The 27,821-nt window shown below is 42.2% G+C and overlaps 1 protein-coding gene across 5 annotated transcripts in view; it reads right to left on the bottom strand.

The window, feature by feature from the left end:
* Positions 1-27,821, bottom strand: part of EFR3A (EFR3 homolog A) — a 143,532-nt gene that overhangs the window by 94,293 nt on the left and 21,418 nt on the right. For 2 of the 5 annotated variants that reach the window (XM_090040661.1, XM_090040662.1), the window contains exon 3: positions 3,404-3,561. The exons of 2 other annotated variants lie outside the window; for them this stretch is intronic. In XM_090040661.1, the coding sequence (XP_089896787.1) occupies positions 3,404-3,494 (91 nt within the window). In that variant the 5' untranslated portion in view covers positions 3,495-3,561. Of the gene's footprint in view, positions 1-3,403; positions 3,562-16,440; positions 16,583-27,821 lie in introns of all 5 variants that reach the window. One more of the 5 variants, XM_090040665.1, reaches the window with a different exon arrangement.

Here is a 27,821-nt window from a genome sequence, read left to right as displayed (position 1 = left end):
GACCCAGTTTGACAAAGCCTTGGCTGGGATGATCTAGGAGGCGCTGGTCCTGCTTTGAGCAGGGGGTTGGACTAGATGATGTCCTGAGGTCCCTTCTAACCCTCATTGTCTATCATTCTATTATTTATTGGAGGCATTATTGGCAGCATGCTGAAAGTGGGTAGGCACAGACGAAGGAAAAATACATGTCTGCAGTTGTATAATTTTACTTCAAATTAACATCTTTATGCAGTTGAAAAGTCTGTCATGTCCAGCCAGTGTCTTGGAGTTGTGCACAAACCATCCTCTGGTTTCTAACTCAGTGGCTAGTCAGGGATTCTCTCCTCTTGTGTTGGCTACTGATGAAGGGAGCTGTCATAGTTTAATTAGGCAAGAAGTTTGATCACAATATTCCTAGTTCACTTTTTGAACTAGGTCACAAGATACCACGAGCAGCAACTGGTGCTGAAGGGGTAGCTGAACTCCCGCTCCTAGCTTCTTCTTCTCCTCCTCCCACCAGGACAAGGCAGACCATGCCACAGGAGCAATAGCCAGGGACTCTTTTTATAACTCTGTGAATCAGGTAAGAAACTCCTCTCCCAGCTTTTGGCCTCTCTTCCCTTCCCCTCAATGCTCAGTGGCTTGTCCCCTTTTCCATCCGCCACTGCTGGTGCCCCCAGCTGCCCTGGGTGAGGGGAGGGATCCAGAGCTGCTCTTGTCTTGCTCCAGCCAGGAACAGAGAGTCTCACTCAGCTGGCGACAGTGGCAGAGGCAGCAGGTTCCCCCTCCCTGCGCTTGCTCCTAAACTGGCAAAGAACAACCTGGTGGAAGGAATAAAAAAGGAAAAACTGAAGGCAGGGAGAAAAAAATCCATATACTGCAGCTGCTCTCCCCAGCTGAGTCCAGCGCCCTACACAGCCTGGCTGGAGCAGGCCAAGAGCAGCTCTGGAGCTCCCCCGCAGCCTCAGGGCAGCTGAAGGCAATGGGGGCAGCTGCAGCGCAGCAGGCAAGGGAGGCGGCAAATGGGAGGGGAGAAGACATACTGCTGAGCATGGGGGTGGTATTCTTACTCCATTCAGGGGCAAAGTCAACAACTGTTGCTTCTATGACATGGTCTGAAAGTGTGGAGGGGTGCAATTGTGCCCTCTGGATCTACCCCTGCTAGATACTGCCACTCTTTGCTCTCCTTTCTAGTAGAGAATTTCTCATTCAAGTCCTATTTCAGTTATGCTCATATTTGAACCATTTAATTCATATTTAGACTGAATAAACTAATTCAGACAATTAAATTATACAACTAGCAAATGATTGTTAAATTTACAACTTTTTCTTTTAAGATGGGGCATGGCCCTTCATACACTCCTCACTAATCTTTTGATTCATTCATAAATAATGTTGAAAATAAACATGACAAACGATCTGAAGAACATCATACTGAGATGAACACATGACTACAACCATCACTGTAAGAGCCAGGAGGAAGAGACGGACTACATTACATTACAGCACACAATAGTTTTCAACAGTGGCAGCTACAGAAACGTTGAGCAAACTGATCACCTCCCCCACTTCCAACTTTTAATCAAAAATTTACATAACAGAAGTTAGGAGTTTAAGTGCATCTTCTAATTATTTTTGAAAAACATTTTGTACGGTACATTTTGCAATACTTCACATGGGCTTCACATGGGCTAAAAAACCAGCAGTAGCAGCCGCCTGAATCTGCAACAGCTGGCTAGATCAGGGATATTAGAATACTAAATCTCTCAAGTAAGAGACATGAAATCCATCAAGAACAGAACAGCTACACCTGGTCTCTATGATTCTTTTTCTTGAATTTTTCAGGCTCCCAGGTCCTTATCTAGACAAAAAATGACTTATTTTTGGCTTCCCACTATTTTGAAATAGTTTTGCCACTTCTTCTATGTTCCATTATCTACAATGGAGTACAAAACAGTAATTTAATATATTATTTGCACCAAATAACCACTGAGTAATTCTTAGAACAGATTTAGCAAATTAACTTTAGAAATACTGTAAGGCTACAGAAAAAAAACAAACCACTGCTGCTGTTTGCAATTCCACTATTACTATTTTCGACAGTTAACAAAAAATATAATTTATTTAAAAATTCTCCCCCCCACCTTTTTTTTTTTTTTTAATCTTCTTTCACATATTTCTCCCCCTTCTCACAAAAGCCCAATTAAAAGCTAACAACAAAAAACATTATATGCATATCGTGTTTTTGGTTGTTAGCCGTATATATATCCATGAGCAAGAACTACAACAGTAAATCCAATAGTATTTTCAACTGGGAGTCAAATAATTGGTACATATAATAACTCAGAGGATTTGATCTTGACTCAAGCCATAAGTTACTAGGGCCCTGCACAGAAATGCAGAGTTGTTTTGCCAGCTCATTCTGGCAGCAATACCTTAAGTTTAACTGATGACAATTCACCAGTACAAAATTGTTTCTCTTCTCTAGATACCAAAATGCTTTGCCCAGCTAATAATTAAGATTAAGTGAAAATGTTATATAGACAACTTGAAATATGTTTTTTTTGCCCACACCATAGATTTGCTATAGTATTTTATATCATTTTGTACTTATTTCATACATTTTGTATTGAAGAAATTTCAAATTGAAAGAAGCCGACTAGTGTCTTTTCCATAAATGTAAGAGATTAAAAAGGAACCAAAGCTGTTATTCTTCATATTATTAAAAAGCATCTGTAGCATACTTAGATTTTGGAAAATATTCAGAGACAGACATGAAAATATTACAATGAAACACCATTTCATACTCAAGAAATATTTCTAATTTTGTTCCAAGTGACAGTATCTCCCAGTGAAAGGGAAAGAGAGACTGGTATTAATAGTCAGTCATAGGGACAGGTTTGGAAAAAAAAAATTAAAAAAAAAATCAGCATTTTTTTATATTTGTCAACACAGTTGTAATGCAGTTGCATCTCTCTCATATTGACTGCTTTGTTGCTCTGGGTTAGGAAGCCCGTTCCCATCTGAAGCCATGTTTTACATTGATATTCTAAAAATAAATGATCGTAGTAGTTTGAGTATGTGCGACAAAACCCAAAAGATTCCAACACTTCCTGCCTTATGTTTTCACCCTTCTCCTTACTGTATTTTGGCATCATTTCACAAGTGCATGCAATATGAAGTCTGAAGTGACTCTGAAATGGTAGGACAGCACTTGCTTTGGTAATATTACATATTTTCTGATTACTGAATGTGTATTTTCTTAAATGATTTAATATACAATATTTTAGGTAATGACATGTATATTTGCCAAAGAGAATACTATTTACACAAGAATACTATTTATGTAAAATAAATAAATAAAGGTTCTACTAACCATCCATGAAAAACACTTCCCCATCAAAAGTAATTTTTTTCTACTTACCCAAACACACATACGGACGTGGTTCCAATGCAAAGTTGTAGTCATAGGGTTTCTCCTGCTCAATAGTTGGAACTGGAACATATTGCCTCATCCTGGGAAGTTACTTTCTAGGTGGTCTTTGTTTGTTTTACAGTCCGTCCTTTTTCAAGTTTGGTATCCTTCAAACGTTATATAGAAATGTTTAACCTTGTGCTGGTACTGGAATTACTGTAAGCTCATCTAATTACCCTTGTATGTGACAGCACCATAAAGCTAGCAAACACGTGAAAATCTCAGGTATCAAATTCCATTAACAATGGTGCTACTGTAAATAAAAAGGACACATTATGAATGTGTTGTCACAGCCAATCTTACTATAGCAAGCTTTTGTGTAAAATACAGCCTATGATGTCTGTGATTACAGAAAATATTTTTGGAAGGGGTTGGGAGATAAGGAAAAAGACCTATGCTAATGCAGCTGCTGTTTGTTAATTCAAAGTGGTAGTGAAGCTAATTAAGGTTTGTGTAGAATGTTAATAGGACTCAATCAATATATTCCTGACGAATAAAGTCTACACAAATAGATAATTGTACAAATAAATCAAGCTAATCTCAAACTACTCTGTAACTTCACCACACAATTAAGTAGAGCATATTACCAACTTTAAATCCTATATAACTACTTTTCTCACAGATAAATCTTTGCTGCACAGGGTAAGAAATCCCAACTATATTATATTTTAAAGTTGCTTTAAGAGTTCTTACTTCCTTCAGGGCTGGAGCGTTGTGGCTACAACAGTCCAGGAAATGCACACGAAGCTAGTGGGGTTTGGATGCAATCTTTTATTGGATCAACTGTATAGCCGGGTGAGATGTTACACAAGCTTTGTGGTACAAATGCCAAGGGAGAGCACATTGGGCCTGAAAGCTTGTGTAACATCTCTCCCAAGTATACAGTTGATCCAATAAAAGATATCAACAAAAAAATTATTACCTCTTGCATATTTTCTCCAGTTACTTTATCCTTTTGCCACCTTCATTAAACCCACTTATGCCAGAAAAGACATCCACTGAAATGCTTTTGCGAACTACTTCATGCTTATAAAATCTAGCATGTTTGCCAGATGTGAGAGTTATCTGACTGAGATAAGAATTATTACATGCTTGTTTTCTAAAAAGCTAACCATACTGCGATTTGTATCAAAAAGGGTGGTAAAATCCTAAATCCAGAGCATTAGGTTCAATATGAATTATGTAACTGAATACTACAATCCATGTATAGCATCTCACATTTAACCTGCTTTTAACCTGCAATTTCTTTTAGTTTTAGAAAGTTAAAACAGCTAAAAAGATAAGAGTTGTTAAATGTGATCTATCCCTTTTCTAAAAATACGAGGAAAGGCAAATTAGTTGCATTATTTAACACACGCCACTTTCTTAACATTTTACTAATGCTCATGTTTCTCTCAGCAATGCTATACTTTAACCAGAGAAAACCAATTAATAAAACTGAACAAGAGTGCATCATGTTCACTCACCAAGTAATTTTATTGTATCTTGGTGTCCTGTATGGCCCTCTGTCTCCCCTTTATCTGCACATATCCTTAGAATTCAAGAAATATAAAACAGCACACTTCCTTCATGGTCTGTAGAAGGAAAAGGCTGGTAGGTCTCCTGCTTGGTTGTCTAAGTCTGTATGAATTAGTGCTTTGTTCTTATTAAAGACTAAGTGAAAGAAATCAAAATGAATTTTCATGTAATTCTGAATTAAATAGTCTGATGGTCACTTATCTCTTAAAAGAGCAAGTTCAAACCCTGTAAAAGCTTTTGTCCAGTCAAGCTCTTCTGACTGGACAAAATTTTCTGTGTATCCCAGCATATCAGTATTTGTGGGAAGTCACAGACATAGAGGAAGAAAATCTCTTTCAGTGGGAAAAAGTCCAAATATACAAAACTGAAAAACTATACCCCAACACCATATTCAGTGGAAGCTAGAAGAAAGCATACCGTCACCTAACTGGAATATTTGCTAATGAAGGAACCAGTATGTGCTCTGAAGGATCCATAGATAAACTGGCACCCCTGCAAGCTTAGATTAATTGTTCACGCACGGCCTATTTTTTTTCCAGGAAGTTTCCTGATCTAGCTTTTTTTTTTTTTTTAAACTATGTATATATTCTATGAGTAAAGAAATTCTAGCCAACCAAATGTCTGGATATTTTAATTCAATAACTGCTTTAAAAAGCTATTAGCCAGTAAATTATTTGTCTTCTGGTTTCCCATTTTTTAAATGGAAACACTACCTCAAGGGCGCTGCGAGAGTCAATTTCGATGAGCTCTGATCTTCTATGATTAAAAAACCAAAAGCAAAGTATATAGATATTTAGAATTCATTTTATTACAGTAAAAGCTGTGTTAACCAGCATGAGTGGGGAACATGGCGTGCTGGTTATATAAAAATCCCAATTACCTGAGGCGGGGGAGAGGAGAGGAGGTGGTGGCCAGGTGCAGAGTGACAGCAGCACGGGGTGGTAGGTGGTGGCTGCCGTGTGCGAGCTTTCCTCCCCTTGTGTCCGGCTAGAAATTCCGGTTAATAGAAATGCCGGTTACTAAAATGCCAGTTAACACAAGTTTTACTGTATAATGACTGAGGCACTCGTAGGCTTCTAAATGGCTTTACCATTGTAAATATAGCAATAAAACACTGCCCAGCTGATACCTACATACATATAGTGGTGTTTCATTTTAAAATCACAGGAAAACATGAATTTGGGGTATTTTAAATCAGAGGTTCTGAGATTTAAAAAAATAAAATAAAATAAAAAAAAAAAATCAGAGAATTTGAAATTTTAAAACAAAAAGAACCAGGATCCCTGCTGATGAGACCTGGGTAGAGGACCCTGACCAGGGCCGCCATCAGGGACCCAGGGACCCAGCTGGAGGGCTAATGAAGCAGCTGACCTCCCGGCCATTTGGGGCCAGGAGGACACATTTTGATGGTTTAAAGCAGGCCACTGCAATGAGCATATCTTCCAGGGGATGGTTGCCCAGATGGTAGAGTGGGGGCAACAGGAGACATGACAGCAGTGCTGTATGAAGGCCAACTGGGCAACTGGGCAACTGACCCAGAGGTACAGGTGGTTCTGCTGCAGTGCCCATGCCACAGCCCAGGCAGCCATGCAGTCCCCATCCGGGTCCAACAGGGTGGATGCTATCGCAGTTGGCAGCAAATTACAGCTGCCAGATTGCTGTGGTGGGTAGAGGATGCAGGGGCCACTCTAGGTCAGGGCTGCTGCAGCAGTCCAGCTGGCACAGGAGGCTAGTATCCCCAGATACCAAATGGGCATGCCTTAGAAGCTCCTGAGAGCAAGCAGCTCTGAGCTGCTTGCCAGGGCAGCTTTTTATAGTGCTGGAGCCAACTCCCTTTGGCTGAAGATCCAGGAGGAGCTGAGCAGGGTTAGTTTGCGCAAAGCAGCACAATTTGCCCTACACCAAAGTGTATGTTTGGGCATGTGTGCTGAGGCACAAAACACCAGCACAAATTTGCGCTACTGCTACTTGAGCTGCTGCAAGCATGTGTGCCTGCATGTATGGATATGGGATAAGTTTTTTCAGAAATATTTAGAAATGTTAACCTAATGGTGGTAGGATGCAAGCAGGGGATGTAGCAGAAAGCTCATTTCCTCCAAGAGATTTGTTTTTCTCAGTTTGTTCTGGGAAACTTTACTTTCAATGCAAAGGGAGTCTTTACACATACTCTTGGGGTGGGGATTAATTACAGCGGCACTCAGGAGCTGTTCTAATTAAAATGCCCACATGCACTTCAAAGTACCCCCGCCACCATTTTGAAACATGGAGATGCTGAATACACGTTCCAGCCGCCTTGGTGTCGCATTCTAATTAGACCATTCCAGCAAATTCAATTAATCAATTGATTAAATTAGTTAAGTCTGATACTACATCCATGCAGGTTTATTTTAATCTAGTCTGCTCCAATGCGTTTTAATTACAGTGCATTGGAGGCAGCATTGGGCACATGTATGGGTCCTTTGTATTTCAAATCTGTTTAAAAACAACACTAATGTGTAACAAAGTCTAGTGAGTCTCACAGCTGAAGCTCACAGATAACTACATCCTTAAATGAAAACAACAAAACAAAAAGCTTATTAGGATTCATAAATCAGTAAATCTGCAAAGACTTAACAGCTGCACTTTTTTTTTTAATTAATGCAAATAATTAAAAATATTTTTTAATCACCATTGAATGAGAATGGAATCTCACTTCAAACAAATGACTCGACTTACTTGTGATCCTATGTGAAAAAGATGCATAAGATTATCTTAGGACTATAAGATACATCATGATTTAGAGGTAGGGTGATATCATGCACTAAGCTTGTGCAATTCAATGCCAAACTTCTGCAGTTTAAGTCTGAATGTAGTATACTAACCCAATGAAAACATTAAATATCATCTTTTCCAGAATATTTTTGCAACATACTAACAAATCAGAAAGTACTTACACAGATATGAATCTCACCATAACTTGACTTCAGAGTCATTTTGATCAAGGTAATTTACACTTCTGCTTTCCAGGTTTCTATTACAGAATTCTGACACACTTACTAAAACTCTTGTGGGACAATTTAGCAAGTTTTCTTTGTAAATTTTATTATGCCATAAAATATTTTAAGATACATTTAGGATATGTTCAACCTTATGTACCAGAAATATTGGTCAGCTTATGTTACTACCTGAGCAGTAAGTGTTAGGGTAAAATGTACAGAAAAACAAGGTAGGAAAAGTATTTTCAGGTATCTATTGAATAAACTGTAGAGCTTGAAAATCAAAACAGATGCACTATTTTAAAAAAAAAATTGGAAAGATTCAGCATTGACAGGCCAGCAGCCAGTTTATACTCTAAACCAGTGGTTCTCAACCTTATGTACCAGGACCCATGTGTAAACACAACTGGCTAGTCCTGACCCAGTGCCCCTCACTCCTGACCCGCTGTCCCCCACCCCTAGGCCCCAGTCCCCACAGTGTGTGGGATGGGGGGTTGGAGGGGGCATGGGAGGCCCCAAGTTGCCCCTCACAGGTTGGAACTCTGCCAGCCTTCAGGGGAAATGCCACAGTTTCCTACATTTTTCTACTTGAATGGAGAATCCATTTTTAAAGTTTGTTCGCAACCCTTTCCTATATTCTTGAGACCCACTTTTGGGCTGCGACCCACAGGTTGACCCACACGCTCCTCTAAACAATACCTTATGGACGCAAAGGCTGCACTAAATCAACTTGCGACTGAAATTAACAGCCCAGTTTCCTGTCTCATTATCCAAGCAAGGCTCCAAAGAGAGCCTGTGTGCCTGCCTCACATCCACAGAAGTCTTACTTTGCTAACATTGTCAGAACATGTTCAAAACCAAAAAAACAGATCAACAGGATGAGTTGAGTTGAGTAGTCTGTTCTGTCAATACAAATTGGATAGCAGTAAACAGTTAAAGATGTTAAAAGCCACCACTGCTGGGGCCCCTGTACTAGCCACGCTGCCAGCAACAGAAATAATGGATTTGGTGGGGGGAGGGGCCATGTTGCCTTCATCTCCCACTGCTCATGCATGAGACTGAGACTGTACCCCACCGCCACCGCTGTTCCTCTCAGGTTGCAATTATGTCCCAAAGGGGAGGTGGGGTGGGGGGCAGCAGCAGGGCCATGGCAGCAGGGTAGAGCTGCAGCCCAGCACACAAGCATCTGGTAGAGGCGAGGGCAGCGCGGCACCTCCCCCATACGTTCCTCCTTGCACAGCTAGCGGCATGGCTGGTGCGCGAGTCCTGGTGGTGGTGGCAGCAGCAGCCATGAGTCTGGCCTCACTCTACCCTCCTGTGCTGGGAGCTGCTCTCTGGACCAGGAAAGTGGCTCCTGCATGTGCTGGTTTAGCCAAGCTGCAGTCACATGCCTGAGGTGGGCAGAAAAATCTGGGGGGGCATGTGTCCTCCCCACACTGCCCCGTGAGCGAGGGGCAATGGGTCAGGTGTGCGGTGCATCAGCAGGGCAGGGGGGAGGGAGGAAGTGGAGAGGAGAAGAGTGAGGGGCATTAGCAGGGCCAGGGGGCGGTTTTCTACTTAAACTATTTACTGGGTTGGGACTATCCATCACTGTATACAAATGGGTCCTGGTACAAAAAAGGTTGAGAACCACTGGTCTATAAAAGACACTACTCTACCCTTCCTTCTGTGTAACTTCAGACTAACACGGCTAACTACCTCTCTACTCAATGCACATGCAGTTCAGTGTTTACTTTTTAGCTGCTCCCAAACTCAAAAGGCAGTTTAGACATGCTGGACTTCAAGTTGTAATTGATTTCTTTCTTCCCTCACTTTCTTCTCAAGTGTCTCCCACTAGTGATACATGAATATGCCTTGAGAAAGCCATCCGCCCCTGTGCATATCTACTTAGAGATAATGCAGTGCACTGCATATAGCTTTACAAGGCTTCTCACTGGCCAAGAGAGAGATCAATTACATAGGTTAAACAGTAAATTCTATAGATTTCATTCAATCTTCTTATATATTGATCTTAGAATAGGTTAGTAATGTATTTGATTTGTTTAAACGGCAATCCTGCTGCAAAACAATGTTCTTTATCTATACTACCCAAATCACATACAGTAGCTTTCTGAAATGTAACCCTTAAAATTAGAGCTTTATAAGAAGAGTCATATACAGCTTAAAACCACCCAAGTTCAAAGAATAAACACTCTTTTGTAATATAGGAAGTCACAGAAATACTTTTCCTATCGCCAAACAATTTATGCCTACTTCTTAATTCAGCGCCAATTAGTGAGCATTACTATTGTATACAAATATGTATTGCAGCATTAGGATTTTTTTTAAACCCTTTCAATTAAATCTTTAACAACAGAAGATACTGCACAAGGAAATTAGATAATTTAACTTAGTTTAGATTTTTAAGTTAAATTGGAAAATACAGTAAGTATGAAGCTCACACAAAGTTTAAGATCTTCAGTCAAGAATTCTTTTCAGTACCGTTGAGCAATTAGATCAAATCCCCAGTGAAGCTTTTATCTTTGGGATAGAGCCTTTAAAGAGAATTTTAATCCATTACAGAGAAGTATTCCATTACATCAAGTTCTTATCTAATTACATTCCTATGCTCCTTCTCTCCTCCGCTTCCATGCAAGCTACTTTTTCTTCTCCCTCCCCACACCTTTGTTCTAGTTGCAGACATACTTTAATGGTTTGTTTTATTAAAACCTCATTTTTTCTCCCCACATCCTTCCCTTCCTAGTACTAAGTTAGCACCTTGAAAACTCAGGCTAATTGTAATGCACTGTACTGTATGCTCTCTGGGACAAGGCCTCCTATTACAATACGCGTGTACAGAACCTCAGTTAACGGGCTGGCCTCAGGGCACTGCTTCAGATATGAAAAGTAGGTGGGACTGGTAACGATGCATACCGGCAGGGTTCCCTAACACTTTCCATTGACTTCAGGTCCTTATAAAACTTTACCAAAATTGTAACTGTTCAGGCTGGAGTTTTCTACAGTAATGTCTGCTTCAGTCCAAATATTTTTTTGCAAACTGTTTAAGCTAGAAATTCAGCATTTACAGGGAGTGAAGTTTGGGGGAAGTGAGAATGAATTCTTGAATTTTCAGCCATAATCTTTTTATTTAATGCAATAAAAAAAAAATACTATTTAGCACATACTTTACAGTTTTATTCCCTCAAAACATATTACCCATGCAGCTCACACACTCAACTAGGAAGCAGTAAAGCAACTGCAGTTCCTTTCCCCTGACACTAGAGGTAAGTGTGGCACCAATTTCAAGGCAGTATCATTGCTCCTTCTGACATTTGAATGTTACATGGAGTCTAAGTACAGGAGTAGGGCTGGTTACGGAAAGCATTTGTGATAGTTTCTCATGAAAAATAAATGATGAAGCTTCCAGATAGAAGATTTTACACTTCTGGCAAGAAAGTGACAGAAATTGGGGTAGCTGAGGCTGCAAGCAGTCCAACCATTAACTCCATCCTCTCAATCCTTCCTTTAAGTCTTAACCAGTTTCTCTCATTGACTCAAGAACTCTTCAGGCTCTACCTGCTCTAATGCATCAAAGAATCCCTTTTGCCTCAATAGCCACCTGTTTCTAGGAACTGAAAGGGCAGTTCCAACTCTGTGCCTTAGCAGCCCTTGTCCATTCTTCTGGGTTCACCAAGAAAGGAGCAATTCTTTTCTCTTTAATTTAGAATTCCAAGAATGCTTACACAATATGCAGTTAGCATATGTTTTGGCTGTATTCTTCTCTACTTGCAAATGACTAGAATATTTAACTCATTCCAGTCACTGATCAGCATTGATACCTACCGACCTGAGTCCAGTTCACAAGTGCATCCTTGAGGTGAAGGGCTACCTGGTTGAAAATGTGGTAGAGCAGAGGTTCCCAACCCTCAGGCTGCTGCCCGGTACCAGGCTGTGAAGGCTTGGCTGCTGGTCCACGGGAGGGCTTGCTGCTGTACCAAGAGTCCAGAAGTGATGGACGTACTGTGCACCAGCAGGCAACCCTTTTATATACCAAATATAAAAAAGGTTGGCTGCCGGTCTGCAGTAGGTCAGTCACTTCCAGACTACATTATGCTGGTCCACAGTTTGCCGGCCTGCTATCTAAAAAGGTTGGGAACCACTGTGGTAAAGGACTCATCTCAACTGAAAGTTTTTATTAGGGAAAAGCACTGTTCCTTAAATCAAGATCATTACAAACCACATGGATTGGCACACAGTTGGGAGGGGTAGTTTACATTTCCTCTGTACAATGACAATTTTGCAATTATTAAACACATCCCTTTAAGACCACCCATTCCAAACGGCTGGGGTACTGGAAGGGCATTTCCTTTTTCCTGTTACATTGCAGTTAGCTATTGTAAGTATCCTGCGGAAATCTGGAATCAAAAGAAAACCTAGTTTACTTTCTGCTAAAATATTTTTTAATAAAGCGGAGAGCAAAACAAGCGAGTACCAACTCCTGTTTCCCAACTGAAATACAAGTAGCAAAGTACATTTCAATAATTAAAAACAAATAGCTGTTGGCTAATAAGGTCGTCAAATTCAAGGAATAATATAAAGGCTTCTGTCTTCCAGCCCTACTCCTAGTAAATGGAGGTAATGGGAGGAGACTGAAGACAACACAATTAAAATTCTACTGGCTAGAGGTATTGCCAAAAAGATGTTTGTCTACTTCATAATCTTGTATTTGTTTCTGGAATTCCCAGTATTGGGCTATTGTTTACCCTTTTAGTTTGTGTTCCTCGTTTGTGATCCTGAGAGTTTCCATTTGAATTAAGTCTAGAAGACAAATGGTAGGCCATAATTTATTAACTTTAAAATAATTTTAATTGTTTTTCATGGTCATGTCAACAGAGAAAAATTCTTTTGAAGAAGTATAGTACACTTAAATCTCAAATGATCACACTTTGCTTGATGCAATTAAGGATTTTTAGAAAATAAATTAAATCCAAAATGAATGAATCAACTGGGCTAAACAGGGACAAAGGCAGACACATTTTTGTAGTTAAGTAAAGCTTTGAATAAGAAATGTCTCAAACTGCAATTACAGGATAAAAGCTGTTTCAACAGCTCTAGGTTGAGTAATTTTATATTTTTAGCTATGTATGATATTTGCGTTAAACAGCGGTATTTCTTTCTAGTTTTTGAAAATCCACGTATATATTAAGTTAGAAATCCAGAGAGGAAACCAAGAAATACTAAAAATTCTGCTGTGTCTGCCAAATCTAGAAAAAAAAGGCAGATATATCACTTTTAATGACAAACAAGAAATGTTGCAAAAGTGTCACAGCTGCTGACTTTCCATTTGGGCTCTTGATATACACGTGCTTACATATTTCTGGACTGAGTTATCAGTGCAGGAGCAAAGGTAGTAGGTAAATAAAATATAATAACTAGCTCAAAGAAGCCTATTAAGACCATTAGCTTAAATATTTAGAAAATATTAAGGTGGCAATAAAGACTTAAATGGCAGACTTCACAGTCGAAAAACAGATTTAAAATTATTTTATTATAGTTAGTTAACAGGGTAAAATTAATTTAGCGTTCTTAGCTACTTTCTTTAAAGGATCTATACTTGTTCATGGATAGGATAATTTGATAACTGAAGTAATTAATCAGATTCAAAAATGTAATACTTGCAAGACAATACAGATGCAGTTTTACCAAGTAGGGGGAAACCCATTTTATACACCTTCATTTATGTGTAATGGCAGCAACTTTAAAAATATAATTTTCTAAATTCTTTAAGAGAGAAGTAGAACTGAAAGGACCCAAGCCCAAATGTCCTACAGAGCTGAAACGCTGAGGCTAATTTTCCTTGAAAGTTTCTCAAGATAAATGATGGATCTGACATTTCCAGCCTAATAAATCATATATATTTTGTATCAGACTAACTACTATGGCCAAAGTTGGCCCAGTTTTGACAAATAAGTGTAATTTAGGTAAGGCTTGCCTGAGACTTTGGCAGCACGAACTACTAGTATTGATGGTATCTTCTACATTGCACATTTCCATTCCCCACTGTCCTGTTGTAGGTTGGAAAGAGTGGAGAAAATAGTAACTCCACTTGGCTTTCACTGTCTCTCACAAATTAACGCCCAATATTTTAAATATTTGCATGTGTGTTAACTTTATTCATACGACTAATTCTGACTAAACCACATTTTACAAAAAATCCCATATGTTCCAGAGCTTCCAGAATTTACCCTTCCTTTTGTATGCCTCAATTTGTGTTTTATGAAAGACTGAAAGAAAGTAGTATGTATTCCATTACCAACAGATGTAAAAGTAATTTACTACATAGGCAACATGGAGGCGAGCCATTTAATTCATACTTGACGTTTATTTTTAAGAACTGCGGGTACATTTTCCAAACCGAGAAAATATTAAATATACTGGATACACAGGTATGTATTTGTTAGCAGCTCAATGGCAGAAATTCTGGGCACATTATAAATATTAATACAAATATACAAGTTCAAGCTTACCATCATGTACCAGTGTGCAGACAAGGCTGCTGTTTATCACTTAACTCTACCCAGAAGTGCACATTTTAATCCTGTTTCGTCATAAACTGGATATAAAACAGAGGCAAGTAAAGACACTCCCTGCAAAGAATTTCAGCCTAAAACAAACAAACAAAATCCTTCCTGGCATACGGCAGGACCCACCTTATTCTACCTGCCTGCAGCTGGACAGACCAATGGGCTTTCAAAGTGAGTGCTCTTCACCATGTCAAATGCTTCAAAATGTGGCAAAAGTAGATTCAAGGCAATGACAATCCCTTACAATCCCTTTATAAGGTCCTGACATTTCTTTTGTAGAAGCAATGTAATAGTCACCGGGGTGAATAAAAATCAACAATTTCTTTTTCCAAAATAAAAAATAAAGAATTGGATTTTTAAAAATGTAAATCAGATTTTTGATTTAAGCATTTTTTGTTAAGATGTTTAAAAACAAAACCTATATAAAGAAAGTTTTAATTTAAGATATGTTAAAGCTCAAAGAGATCATCATGGGATAGGGATAACTTCTAATTTTATACACATACACATAAAATGAAGCATCTGTCTGTTCTCTTATAACTCAAAAATGGCTGGTCCTATCTACTCCAAACCTTCCAAAAATCACTGAATACCACCCAAAGAAAATTACCCACCTATAATTTTTCACTTGACCCTTTTGTAGGGTTCCATTGACTAGGATTATTTCTCTTCTCAAATAAACTGGTACCGCTCCATTTTGGATACAGTGAATTCAGTTCAATTGTCGTTATTATATTGATGCTTGCTAAATACGTCGTACTACGTTCTTTAAAAATAAACAAACACTGCAATTACAAAAATAGCAACCCAGACAAAGAGTCGGTACTGCTAGTTATATACTATTTGAGACAATATAGTCATGTAACTTTTTTAGAAAAGTTTTACAAATAGGTCAACAACAAGCCATGGACTATATTAAGGGCCCAATCTTATGGGGCTCCCAGAGGCTTCTCTATAGATTAGAGAAGATTAAAGAAAACCACTCTATTCAATGGGACTTGGTGCTCAGTCTAGAAGATCCCATTAAGCATCTCTGTGATGCTTAATTTCAGTTCTCAAACTGTGGATTTCTCTCTCCAGAGATAACATCCTTGGTAACAGCAGTATATGGAGATGAGAGATAACAGACCTGATTACCTAGCCATCAGAGAGCCCTACTGTCTCTCTGAAAGTTGGTGTACACAGAGTCAAGCCCTTACCTCTCTCTAAAAGTGCAAAGTTTCAAGAAGTTAAATGAATAGAGGATTGTTGGGGCTGGAGTAGATCTGAGCAAGGAGGAGGAGTCTGGAGATAAATGCAAGGAGGGAGGGGCAGTAGAAACAAAAGAGAAACATTTTGAATATTCCAGAAGACTTGAGGGATAAGTTTCTGAGTATAGCCTTTCCATTGATTTGAGATCAAGTGAGGGAATAGTATGGTAGAAGGGAAAACCTACCATGGCAGCAGGCTTGCCAGGCTATATGAGACACCCTATTTGGGAACATTTCAATCAAGTTCCTCTACCTGTGGGTAAGACAGGCATGTGTGCAAAATGCAAAACAGTGCAACAAAGAAATGCAAGGCCTGGTTGCCTGAATGAAACAACATCATGAGAAGCGTTCCTTCTCAGGGGGAAGCTGCTTTGACGATGATGAATGGAACATGCAGGATCTCCAGGTTAGTAAACTTTCTTATTTCATTATTTCTTTCGTAAGGACTACCAGTCTTCCCTGTCCATTTCTTTTGGGTGGCCTTCTGGACTACAATTCTCAGAAAAATATTTTTGTTCAAACACAGTTGTTACTTTATGAAACTATCATATGTTTAATGCAGTTGTGATATAAAATAATGGCTGAAATAGGCAGATGTTCCTTTTACAGTTTCACTTCTAAAGTAGTACTGAGTGCAATGAGCAATACTAAAGGAGCAGTAATGTAGCGAATGCATTTACTTCTGTTGTCCAGGAGAATCCATCCTCAACATACAGGATTCTGACTATCCATCTTCAACATCATCATCACTGACTACGGTTTCAGAGTTATCTGCTAATGATACCAGTGTTCCAGTCAAATGTATGTCACACAGTATCTCACCTGTAGCAAAAAGAAAAACAAAACTCCATCATGCAGAAACAACCATAGATACGCTTGTAATAAGAACCGGCATATCACACAGCAAGTACTTGATGAAGAAAAAAAAAAAATTGCTTGGTTTGTTTATGCGACAAACTCTCCTTTCCATACGGTTGAGAACACACGCTTCATTGACACGGTTCACTCATTACAACCCGGATACAGTCCACCCAGCAGAAAAGATACAGCAAGCAAGTTGCTGGATAAAGTGTCTGAGAAAGAAATTGAGTGGTATGCAAAAAGTCTTGAGGGGAAAATTGTCAACCTGTCTCTTGATGGGTGGAGCAACATCTACAATGATCCAGTAATATATGCCTCTGTGACAACAGAAGAAGGGAATGTCTCCCTTATAGAAACAACCGTACATCAGGAAATGCACACACAGCAGAATACTTACAAGTAGCAGTAAAAGATATAACAAACTGCGAAAAAAATTCAAATGTCTAGTATGCAGCTTTGTCACAGACAATGCTGCAAATGTATCAAAGATAAGAAGAAATCTAGAAGGAAGTTAACAAAACCTCAAGCTAATAAAATAGGGCGGCAGCACTCATTTGATGCACCTCTTAGTCAAAGACTTCAGCGCTCCAGAAATAAAGGCTAATGTTGCTGAAATCGCAAAGTACTTCTGTAACAGCTTTGCAGCAGCTGCTCTGAACAGAGAAGGAGGAAGCAAGCTAACTCTCCCACAAGACATGCAATGGAACTGAGTAGTGGACTGTTTTGAGTGATACATTGAAAACTGGCCTAATCTGATGACAATTTGTGAACCAAATAGATGGAACTGTCATAGCCAAAATTCTCAATATTGGACTAAAGAGAAATGTAGAGTGTATACTGACTATCCTGAAGCCTATTTCTGTAGCTTTGAACAAAGCACAGGGAAATCGCTGTTTTATTGCTGATACTGTTGAATTGTGAAAGAAACTGACTGAGACCTTGAAAAAAGAAATGAGCAATGACAGAGTTATATTACAGGCATTAAAAAACAAACAAACCACCAAATGCATCAAGTACCATCTCCAACTCATTTTCTTGCCAATATTCTCAATACTCAGTACCAGGGTCAAGCCTCAACTGCTGAAGAAGAGGAGCTATGACATGGGCAATCATCCATCCATCCATAATACCAACTGTAATAAATTTCAGGGCTAGGGGTGAACCATTCAAGAATTATATGCTTGCTGATGAGATTTTAAAAGGAAGTCATACCAATCAACTGGTGGAAGTCATTTAAGCACCTGGATCCATCAGAGACTATTGAAGTGATAATCCAGTTTTTAACAGCAGTGTCTTCTGCAGGTGTAGAAAGAATATTTTCTTCCTCTGGACTAATTCATCTTAAATTGAGAAAATCACTTGGGAACTGAAAAAGCAAGAAAGCTGGCCTTTCTTTTCCAGTCTATGTATAAAAACAGGAAGAGGAAAGCGAAGACTAAGCTTGCGGCATAATTCAGTACTTTAAGTTTCTCACGTTGATGTGGCTGAAATAACCAATTTTTGTTTAAAAAAAGTTTCATATTTATAACTAAAATAGTTAAAGAGGCAAAGATACATATGCTTGTTTTGTTAGAAAAAAATTATACATGTTTGTTATTTTAGTTAAGTAAAACAAATTTAAATGTCTGTTGTTTTTGGTGACAGTTGTTGCTGTCCTCCTTCTAATACAGTGTGGCAAAAATATCCCCCAAATATCCATGATTAATCTGGTGAATTGGAGATAGTTCACCTCCCAATGACTTCACAAGCATCTGCTTCAATTAGCTTTGGTAAATAAAATAACCAAATCATAAGTCAGTTTTCTGATGTAGCTGCAAAAATTAATCTGAAAAAATTTCAAAAGAAGTAACTGTTTTAAAATATACAGTGTGTACCTCCCAAAGATGACCCATACATCTATCTCTGAGTTGTGAACAACAAGAATGCACTTTTTGTAGAAAACAATGATTAAATCAAAGCTCCTTGACCAGTAATTTCAATCTATTTGATTTAAATCAAATGGCATATCTAAAGCTAATAGAAGTTTTTTTTTAAAGTAGCGTTCTCAACTGCTTTAAGAGCAGGGCAGCTTTTGAAGTAGTATACTTTTACCCACTATCTAATCAAAAATAGGACAGGAACATACAGAAACCCAAATGAATAAATGATTATTTGATGAAATCCCTTTAATTATTATTTTTGGACTGTTTTCAAGTCAAAAACAGTTCCTTTATATAATATCTCTGAAAACCCAGGGTGATGATATTTCTTCTAGGAAATCCTTATCTTGATGTTCCCTTTTGGTATCCAAGTTCTCCAGCTCACCCGAGTACCAGAATAAGCAACAGCAAACAAACACAGCATGCCCAAGCTCAAGTGGCCTGGACTCAGGCTGACTCACATACCTTGAACATTATTAAAGAAAGCGAATATTGAAAATCCATGGTAGTGGTGTTTTGAAAAGCAGTTAGGCACCAAACAGTGGTATTTGCATGTCACAGTGCTACCAGATGAACAACAGAAGCATATCAATTCAAAGCACTTGGGCAAAAGATCGACAATTTAACGATTGTTCATGAACACATCAGAATACAGACAGAAAAGTATGGCTGCCAGGACGGCAGAATGGGGAAAGGAAAAGGAGGAGGGAGCAGTGAAAAAGGGGCTGTGAAAAAAAAAATTGCCTCCACGGTGGCAGCAGGGGGGAAGGGGAGAGGGAAAGGTGGCTCCTAGCAGAAGTGGGGACAGGAGATTGTATGCAGCAGGAGACCCAGGGAACCCATGCGGCCTCCACAACATGCATCTTGCACAGTATGTGGCCTGGGACCCAAGACCAGAGCAACTGGGTGACTCAAGGTGCACAGAAGTTGAACACCCTGTGCTACATGGTGTGGCACAGGGAAGCCACACCATCTAGAAATGAAGAGCTACAGAGTTCCATTAACTTCTCGGGAAGATTTAAAGATCAAGGAGTACAGGTTATACAAATATGGTATAATTAAAGAAATTAAATGCTTAGAGTGTTTCAAGTCAGCTAGCTGGCAGGGTTTCTCTTAAACTACCTTTAAACTCTCATTCCACAGCTTTAAGAGGTGGTATGCACAGAGCGATTCAGAGGAGTGCAGTGGTGTGGCTGCACCCTGTTTTTGGATTGGACCATGCCACAGGAGCCTCTGGAGACTGTTTTACAGTCCTCAAAGCATGACAGCCCCTACCCTGTCCATCCCATTTGTACTCAAAGGTGCGTCTCTCCTCCCTTCCCTTTCCTCCCTCCCCAGCCTGCCACTACTACTATTTTCCCCACTGTCCTGGGTGCAGGGGAAGCACAAAATCTCTCCAGCCTGCTCCACCTGGGAACCGTGACAGCAGCAATGGCAATGGGCAGGGGTAGCGGGCAGGGTGGGGAGAACTCACCATCTCACCCAAAACCACAGGTGCCATGGAGCAGAAGAGGGTGGGGAAACTTGCGTACTTTGGGGACTTTTTTTAAAAAGCTCACAGAGTCCCATGGTGCACTGTCCACAACAGTGGATGAAGGTGGGGGTGAGGGTCTGGGAGCAGGGGTGCAGCCACCCTGCTCCTGCACCTCCCTTTGGCAAAACCTGCATCCACCAACAAGTGGCATGTTACTGCTGCTAATAAAGCAAAATAGAAAAAAAGCAGATATTTATCATAGTGTGTACCATTTCCTTATGGTTTACAGTTTTTAAAAAGTGATAATAAAAGGTCTGTAAAAAACAGCGGGTCTTGTTAGAGGTGCCATTCAGTCACAAACTGAAAGGCTTTAGTCACCTGCTATCTGGAAGCTGGAGTTCTTTAACTGAGGCCATACAAGGTAAATATCAAACACTTCAGTAGATCAAAAGTCAAAAAGTGATTACACACATGAACAGCTGGGTAGGTGGGTACCATACAATTATCAAACATGTTTTATATCAACTACAATTCCATTTTTCCAGGTGAGTATCTATAATTAAGCCAACAGATTTTTTGCAGCCATTACAAATGGAAAAGTTACTCACAATCTTCTCAGAGCGAGTGTTTGAGGTGCCGATAAACAGATGTCCAAAAACACATATGTTCAGTACATAATTATAGGCAAGGGAACACAAATAAAGGGAGCCCCCACTTAACATGGTTTCGATGAGCGCTATAGCGAAATAGTGCTAATTTAAAATTGATAAATTTCCGGAAGTGCCCGCCGGCGGTCCCCCCCTACGCTCCCCCGCTGGGGGAATCTGGTACCTCCTGAGCCTGCTCCCCGGGGGTCTTCCCTGGCTTGGGGGGACGGTCCCCCCTAGCCCTCCCCCGTTTGCGTGCTCTGTTTGCGCGGCTCCCTACTGACTCAGTTAAGAGGGATCCAGGGGGCTTCCCCTCCAGATCTGGCTCAGCTGCATCAGTCCCTCTGCCCCACTTACCTTAGGGGGTTCAGCTGCTGCTGGCTCCGCTGCTGCTGTGTTCGCCTCTGCTTCGGGCCAGGTAAGGGAGCACACGTGCATGAGGGACACACGTGTGCCTGGATCCCTCCTCTTCTCCCTGCTCCTGAGAGCAGGGACAGCCCATGGGGGAGCTGGCGTCCCCCAACCCCTTGGCCTGCAGGAGTTGCCCAGCAAGGCCCGAGGGGGCAGGGATTGGGGACCCCCATACCTGTCTTGCAGGTGCCTGCCTTAGGGCCCTGGAGGCACAAGTGAGGGAGCTCCAGGAGGAGGTTAGCAGGCTGAGGGGAATCAGGCTGAGGGGAATCAGCGAGGTCTACTGCCTACCTGGAACGAGGATTCAGGACGTGAAAGGGATGCTCCAAACCGTAATCCAGCCCACCGATTATTACCCCATGGTCCTAGTCCATGTGAGCACTAATGATGCAGCCAGGAGAAGCCCTGACTGCCTGATGGAGGACTACCATGCTCTGGGGCGTGTGCTGAAGGAGATGGGCGCACAGGTGGTTTTCTCTTCTGTTCTACCAGTGAGTGGGCGTGGCAGACGGCATGAAACGTGCATCGCGGAGACTAACTGGCGGCTGCAGGAATGGTGCTTCGAGGCGGGCTTTGGCTCCCTCAACCATGACCGGCACATCACGACGAGAGACATGCTTGGATGGGATGGGCTCCACCTTTCCCCTAAAGGTAAGCGTGTGTTCTCTTCTAGGTTGGCAGACCTCCTCCGGCGGGCTTTAAACTAGGCTCGTCAGGGGAAGGGGAAGATGAGGGCGGAGGAAACATCAGACTGCCAGACCAAACAGCACCCACAACTACAGCCCAGCCTAGACCAACGAGCGAAATGAATAAACAGGTAAGAGAGAGGGCCCAGGGCAACGCTGGGACTAGGGGGTCAGTACACACATCCACAGGAGGCCTCAAGTGCCTCTACACAAATGCTCGTAGTATGGGAAACAAGCAGGAGGAACTCACCCTCCTGCTGGCTGACACCAGCATGGACATAGTGGGGATCACCGAAACGTGGTGGGACTCAACTCATGACTGGACAGTAAGTGTCAAGGGCTATAGGCTGTACAGGAGGGACAGAATAGGAAGGAGAGGTGGGGGCATAGCACTCTATATTAAGGAGGAATACACATCCTCGTCAATTAGCAAGAAGTCAGGGGAGGGGCACTCTGAAGTGCTTTGGGTTAGAGTACAAAGCAGTCGAGGGGAAAGAGACTTAATGGTGGGAGTCTACTACAGACCTCCCAACCAGGGGGAAGAGCTTGACCAGGAATTCTTAGGTCAACTCACTGAGGTAGTGAAGTCTAAGGATGTGGTAGTCATGGGGGACCTGAACTCCCCAGACATCTGCTGGGAAGAGCAGTCAGCCAGGTCTGACAGCTCACATAGGTTCTTGGCCAGAGTGCAGGACCTCCATCTAACCCAGGGGGTGCACAGCCCCACCAAGGGAGACGCCTTGTTGGACCTAGTGCTGGCCATGGGAGATGACCTGGTGAGGGGACTGCGGGTGCTCGACCACCTGGGCAATAGTGATCATCGCCTGCTGGAATTCACCATCCAGCACAAGGTGACAAAGGCCTGCAGCAAGGCAGCAACCCTAGATTTCAGGAGGGCAAACTTCAACGAGCTAAGGAGGATAGTTGGGGAAGCGCTGAGGTCCCAGAAGGGAGGGGAGCCAGGTGTCCAAGGTAAGGGGTCACTCCTTAAGGAGACGATCCTCCAAGCCCAAAGGAAGGTAATCCCAACGAGGATCAAAGGGAGCAGGAGAGCACACAAGCCTCCGTGGCTCACCAAAAGCACCCGGGAATGTCTCCTTGCTAAAAGGGAGGCGTACACCCAATGGAAAGAAGGGGACATCACCAGGGATGACTATACTGCAGTCACTCGGGGATGTAGGGGGGCAGTCAGGAAGGCCAAGGCAGAGATGGAATTGGGACTAGCTTCCCAGATTAAGGACAACAAGAAGTCCTTCTTTAAATACAAAGGGGGTACAAAGAAGGTTCCGGGTAATGTGGGGCCCCTGCAGGAGGCGTTGGGAAATTTGGTCATCACACGAGATGACAAAGCCAACATGTTTAATGATTTCTTTGCCTCTGTCCTCCTACATAGGGACCAGAACAGCCGCCTCCCTGCAGGGCCCCCCTCGGGCCCCAGGGGAGGCACACCTGGGCCAAGGGTTAGTAACGAATGAGTTAGGGAGCTTCTGGAGGGGTTGGACGTATTCAAGTCAGCCGGTCCGGACGATCTCCACCCTAGAGTACTAAAGGAATTGGCCGAGGTCATTGCAGAACAATTGGCACAGCTTTACAAGCACTCGTGGTGCTCTGGTGTGGTGCCAGAGGACTGGAAGAGGGCCAACGTGGTTCCCATCTTCAAAAAGGGGAAGAAGGAGGACCCAGGAAATTACAGGCCAGTTAGTCTTACCTTGATCCTAGACAAGCTGTTTGAGAAAATTCTTCTGGCACACATCCACGAGGGGCCAGCAAGGGACAACCAACACGGGTTCATAAGTGGCAGGTCCTGTCAGACCAACCTGGTGGCCTTTTATAATCAGGTCATTAAATCATTAGATGCAGGGGTAACAATGGACATAGTCTTCCTGGACTTTCGGAAGGCCTTCGACACTGTCTCTCACCCTGTTCTCATTAAGAAACTGGGGAACTGTGGTGTCGACACCCACACAGTCAAATGGGTCGCCAACTTACTGGAGGGCCGTACCCAGAGAGTGGTGGCGGACGGGTCCTTCTCAACCTGGAGGGATGTGGGCAGTGGGGTTCCGCAGGGCTCGGTCCTCGGGCCCACGCTGTTCAACATCTTCATCAGTGACTTGGATGAGGGGGTAAAAAGCACCCTGTTCAAATTTGCTGATGACACTAAGATGTGGGGGGACGTGGGCACGCTAGAAGGAAGCAACAGGCTACAATCGGACCTAGACAGGTTACAAGGGTGCGCGGATGAGAATAGGATGGGATTCAACACACAAGAGCAAAGTGATGCACCCGGGGAGGAACAACCGGCACCATACCTACAGGTTGGGGAACTCCCCTCTTGTCAGCACGGAGGCGGAAAAGGATCTTGGGGTCATCATTGACTCCAAGATAAACATGGGCCGGCAGTGTGGGGACACAGTCAGGAAGGCCAACCGTACCTTGTCATGCATCTACAGATGCATCTCAAGCAGGTGATCCTCCCCCTCTATGTGGCACTGGTCAGGCTGTAGCTGGAGTACTGTGTCCAGTTCTGGGCGCCAAACTTCAAGAGGGATGTGGACAACATGGAGAGGGTCCAGAGAAGGCCACTCGCATGATTAGGGGGCAGCAGGGCAGGCCCTATGAGAGACTATGGGTCCTGAACCTGTTCAGCCTCCACAAGAGAAGGCTGAGGGGGGATCTTGTGGCCTGTTACAAGCTAGTCAGGGGGATCAGCAGGCATTGGGGTTCCCCCGAGCACTACCAGGAGTGACCAGGAATAACGGTCACAAGCTGGCAGAGGGTAGGTTTAGGTTAGATATCAGGAGGTACTACTTCACGGTCAGGGCAGCTAGGACCTGGAACCAACTTCCAAGAGAAGTGGTGCTGGCTCCTACCTTGGGGGTCTTTAAGAGGAGGCTAGAAGTACACCTTGCTGGGGTCATTTGACCCCCTTACTCTTTCCTGCCATGGCAGGGGGTCGGACTCAATGATCTGCTCAGGTCACTTCTGACCCTAGAAAATATGAAACCTGGTTTCACTGAGCGCTCAGTGGAATCAGCGACTTTTGGCAGGAAGGTAGGGAGAAGCAGCGGTGGCGGCAGCAGCAGCAAATGCGGTGAGTGGCAGCAGGTGGGGGGTGGGCGTGAGCATGGGGTTGGGGTGGGAAAAGCCAAGCACAGCTGTTGAATATACCCTGGTGGGGTGGTGGAGCATCCCATGAGGGCGGGGTGGTTTTGCAGCCGGCCCAGAGCAGGGTGGAGTTTACAGCCAGCCAGGCACATAGCATGGATGCTGCAACCCCGCCCTGCTCCCAGCTGGCTGCTAACATCCAACCCGCTCCTGTGGGATGCTCCACCACTTGAGTTCACCAGCCGAAGCAGTGAAGATGGCGAGGAGTGTGGGGCCTGCGCCGGTGCCTAGGGCCACAGCCAGGGCCAGCAAGGGCCTGCACCTAGGGTGGGGCAGCAGGAATGAGGGGCCCAGGGCCAGGGCTGGCAGGGGCCCATGCCCAGAGCAGGTCAGCAGAAGTGCCGGTGCCAAGGCTGGCACGTGGGGCTGGCAGGTGGGGAGAGGCGGCGGCAGTGAGAGGCAGTCCATGTGGGAAACAGGCATCAGCTCAGGGCCTGCGTTGGTGCCCAGGGCCAGGGCCAGTGGGGGCCCAGGGCAGGGCAGCAGGAGTGCAGGCCTGGGCTGCCTATATTTATATTCTTTCCTATGGGCAGATGGATTTCACTTAGCATGGTTTTGCTTAGCGCTCGATTTTTCTAGAGCCAATTAAGAGCGCTAAGCTGGGGCTGCCTGTAATCAATATGATCTATTGGAAATCAATATTCCTCATGAAAATAATCTATATAATCTTGTTACTCCCAGAACCTGGATATGTATAAATCACATCTATTATTCCTCAACGGATTTCTGAAATGGATGGCTTCATGTGTCATCTGATCTTTAAAGAAACAAAAACCAACAAACATATACATACATACATACATTCTAGACATTGAAAATTAAAAAGAATATATACATTTTCCATATTATATTTATATGGAAATTAAAGATGTATACATTCTTTTTAATTTTCAATGTCTAGAATCCAATTATTGGAGTCATCTTAAATTTATAGAGGACACAGAAGGGGAAGAGGGTAGGGAAGTGACGGGGGGCAAGCAATGGAGTAAGTAGTAGGGGGTAGTAGTCAAGAAGCTTGACCTTTGCCCCCTGTCTGTCCTTCTCCCACAATCTTCCCCCTTCCCCTGGCAGGGAGACGGGGGCACCAAATGGGTAGGCAGCAGCTAAGGCTGCCTTAGCAGCCACAACCCTAGGCAGGAGCTGCAGAAGATACCTGCCCCCGATGCCACTGCATATGCAATTCTAAGACAAGAGGCTTCCCTCACCGTCTTATATTGGGAACAAAAGCCTCATCTTGGAGTCAAGTTAATACAGTAATTTGTAGCAACCAGAAATTAGTTACTGTACACATGGAAGATGTTCTCAATTTTTTAAAACTGAGCAACACATATACCCTTACTGATTATTGCCAATGAAATGCAAGAGTACTTGTAATGCACAGAAAGTATCAAAAGAACAAGAATAAAAATTGTAACACCGCATGTCTTGGCCATAAACAAGGACTGAAATTTCTTCTTGCTCAATGGATTAATTTTAGGGAAATGCTTTGAAGAAAAATGCTAACTCATTTGAATTGAAACATAACTGAAATACACTGAGAATTTATGATCTGGTATTTGCTTTTGGGTTTACAAATTATTTTAATTTATCACATAGAACCCACACCTTCCCCATCGCCCCTCTCCCCTCCCTGCAAATAAGCCAGCTGGTGAAAGTCAGAATGCACTTTACATGCGAGGAAAACTGAGCCCCACAGGTCCAGAAATATGGCAGCAGGGGAACAGTGGCAACGCCAAATTTCCAATGCCATGGGCATTTTTTTTCCTTCAGGCTCTCCTTCAAAAAGCAAAAGTTGAATACCATATATAGTGGCACACTTTACGTAAGAAAATACAGGTACAAATTCAGCAAGTTGTCCAAGCCGGATCTTTCTGTAGCCTCCATTTCTCCACCTAGTGAACTGCAGATAAACTCTTTCACCAGAGTGTTTATCCCAGATTAAAAATTACCTATATACAGAATGATAATGCAATTATACCATATGCAAATAACTAAACGTACACAAGGAAGCAATGTTATGTTTATATTGAATGATAAATATGTAATTGGCCTCGTGTACAAACTTATTCACATGCTTTTATAGACACCTTAATGATACAAAATTAATTCTACACATCCAACTTAAGAGCCGAATTTCCCAAGTTTAGAAGGGTACAAGATCATACAATTAAGAAAGCAAACAGTCTGAAGCATTTTTGATTCAGGTTCAGTGTTTGCAAAATGTATACTTGTCAGAGAGCTTCTCCACTAATTCTCAATAGTATTTCCTAATCATCACTGGCCTTATCCCATCTTAATTATCTTGTTTAAAGCCCCTTCCATCCTTGAAGACCTGACATTTACTTACAATATGCTTCAGCAGCATATTAATCATCTACAGTTAATTAATATTTTGTGTGTTACTATTACAAGCTGCTTCTAGATGGTATAATTATCATATGAGAAACAGGCAGGAATTAAAATGGGTAAAAGAATTAAGATTTGACTCGGGTAAAGTTTCTAGCATTTCTTAGACAATACCATGTAGATAAATACTTGCCAAACATTTAACAATTAGTAAGAATAAATTTCAAAATACTGGCAAGAAGAGAATGTTAATCTTTTGAGAGTGAAAGAGTATTTCCAGATTTCTAGTTAGTATGAAGTTTCTGCCTGAACTGCTGCTGTTCCATGAAGCAGCTGATATCCTTATCAAAGGATAAGGAAACTAAGGTAGCTGCAATTTTCTTGTTCCTCAGAGCCCCTCTGCTGATAATTTAGCTCCTCGGCTAAACAGGGGAAGTACATTAAGTGTTCCCACTCATCCTTGGAAAATTAATCATCTCTTCTTCATTATACTTTCCCTTAACCCTTTAGCTATTCCTTGAGGCTTCGTTTCAGGCTCTTTCAAAAACTCCT

This window comes from Crocodylus siamensis, chromosome 3 (assembly GCF_052110815.1).
Source record: "Crocodylus siamensis isolate JL-2025a chromosome 3, ASM5211081v1, whole genome shotgun sequence".
In the NCBI taxonomy this organism is placed as follows: domain Eukaryota; kingdom Metazoa; phylum Chordata; order Crocodylia; family Crocodylidae; genus Crocodylus; species Crocodylus siamensis.
Note: the sequence above shows the minus strand (reverse complement) of the source record. Positions and strands in the feature narration are given on the sequence as shown.